Source organism: Monopterus albus, unplaced genomic scaffold (genome assembly GCF_001952655.1).
Source record: "Monopterus albus unplaced genomic scaffold, M_albus_1.0 scaffold40.1, whole genome shotgun sequence".
Taxonomy (NCBI): Eukaryota; Metazoa; Chordata; class Actinopteri; order Synbranchiformes; family Synbranchidae; genus Monopterus; species Monopterus albus.
Window position 1 is genome coordinate 4,547,926 of NW_018127920.1, and position 1,498 is coordinate 4,549,423.

The 1,498-nt window shown below is 41.5% G+C and overlaps 1 protein-coding gene across 2 annotated transcripts in view; it reads left to right on the forward strand.

The window, feature by feature from the left end:
* Positions 1 to 358: 358 nt before the first annotated feature.
* Positions 359 to 1,498, forward strand: part of ptar1 (protein prenyltransferase alpha subunit repeat containing 1) — an 18,744-nt gene continuing 17,604 nt past the window's right edge. Inside the window, exon 1 of one of the 2 annotated variants that reach the window (XM_020599342.1) lies at positions 359 to 475. In XM_020599342.1, the coding sequence (XP_020454998.1) occupies positions 360 to 475 (116 nt within the window). In that variant the 5' untranslated portion in view covers position 359. The remainder of the gene's footprint in view (positions 476 to 1,498) is intronic. The other variant, XM_020599341.1, reaches the window with a different exon arrangement.

The following is a 1,498-nucleotide window of genomic DNA, read 5'->3' on the forward strand; positions in this document are numbered from 1 at the left end:
GTTTGATATAGCCCGACAGGCTATTGTGATCTTTGTCAGGAAGCAGAAACAATGAATCATGTCATTATTTCATGCAGGAGGTATTCAAGAGAAAGGGTAGATGTATAGATCTGTTTCAGGAATTAAGGACAGCACATATAATTTTTAAAAGTATAGTAGAAGTTGGAAGAGTGTTACTAGATTTCTTGAGGGTAACAGGACTCAAATAGAATTTAAGATAATGGAAAGGTGATAGAGACTACGGACACAAGATGGCAGTAATGCAACATTAAGATGCCAACTGTCGTCAAACACCAGGGAAGAAGAAGAAGGACGAGGAGGAGTGAGAAGAAGAAGAAGAAGAAGAAGAAGAAGAAGAAATGTGTGTGACGTCATCCGGTACTCTAAAAATGGCGGAGTCGAAAGAGGAGGTTGACGTGCTGGTCATGAGAGTAGTCAAAGACATAACTAATGCCTTCAAGAGAAACCCTAACATGTAAGTATAGCTGAAGGTGAACAAACCCGAGAGACTGGAGCAGCGTTAGTCAAAGACGGTAGACCCCAAGCCAACCAACATCTTGAATAGGAGGCGCTTTTCAACTGCCTGGGCTTGGACTATCACCTGGAACCAGAGCGGTCCAGATAAAGTTGATATTTTCTCAGCTAGTTTAACTGCTTGCTTATTTTGTCATATGAAAGGGTTTCTTCGAAATATTCCGTAGTAGAGATTTCCTATGTGCTAAATAAGAAAACCATAGTATGTCATTTAACGCTAGTGTAATTGCGTTAGCTCGCTAACCCTTTGGCGTAATAATAGGCGAATGTCAAAACTGCCACATCCTGCGCGGGTCACTAATTTTAGCCCATTAACGGTAACAAATAATTAGCTAGTTAAGTATCAGGTAACTTCTTATTTTCCATGCTCTGGTGTTTTGGGGGCTTCCTCGAGAAGTCAAGGTTGGCAAGTGCACTGTGCACTGATGACCTTAAGTTACTTATTAGCTTTTACTTATTTATATTGTAACCAGCAAATTAGGTAGAACTTTTAAGGCATGAGGAATGGGCTGTTGAGATTAAAACCAAAAACACCCAAACTGGACTCATCATAAATGACTTACAATCAAGGTTGGAGCTGTGGTGTCAACCAAATCAACCCCCCCAAAAACCCATTTTTACAGTAATACAATAATCAAACATTGTACACAGATGCAGCCATCTTAAATTGCTGTCTGGACCTTGGTGGAACCATGCCCGATCTGTGGCAAGTCTGTACACAGACTCCAACAACCCTTAATACCTTTCCATGTATCCCCCACAATGATACGGTCATCACAGCACCACCCCGTTAATGCCCCTAAGCACCTTGTGTGCAAGTCACATACACACACACAGCAGTGCGTGCGTGCGTGCGTGTGTGTGTGTGTGTGTATATATATATATATACACACACACACACACACAGTGGGTACGGAAAGTATTCAGACCCCCTTAAATTTTTCACTCTTTGTTATATTGCAGC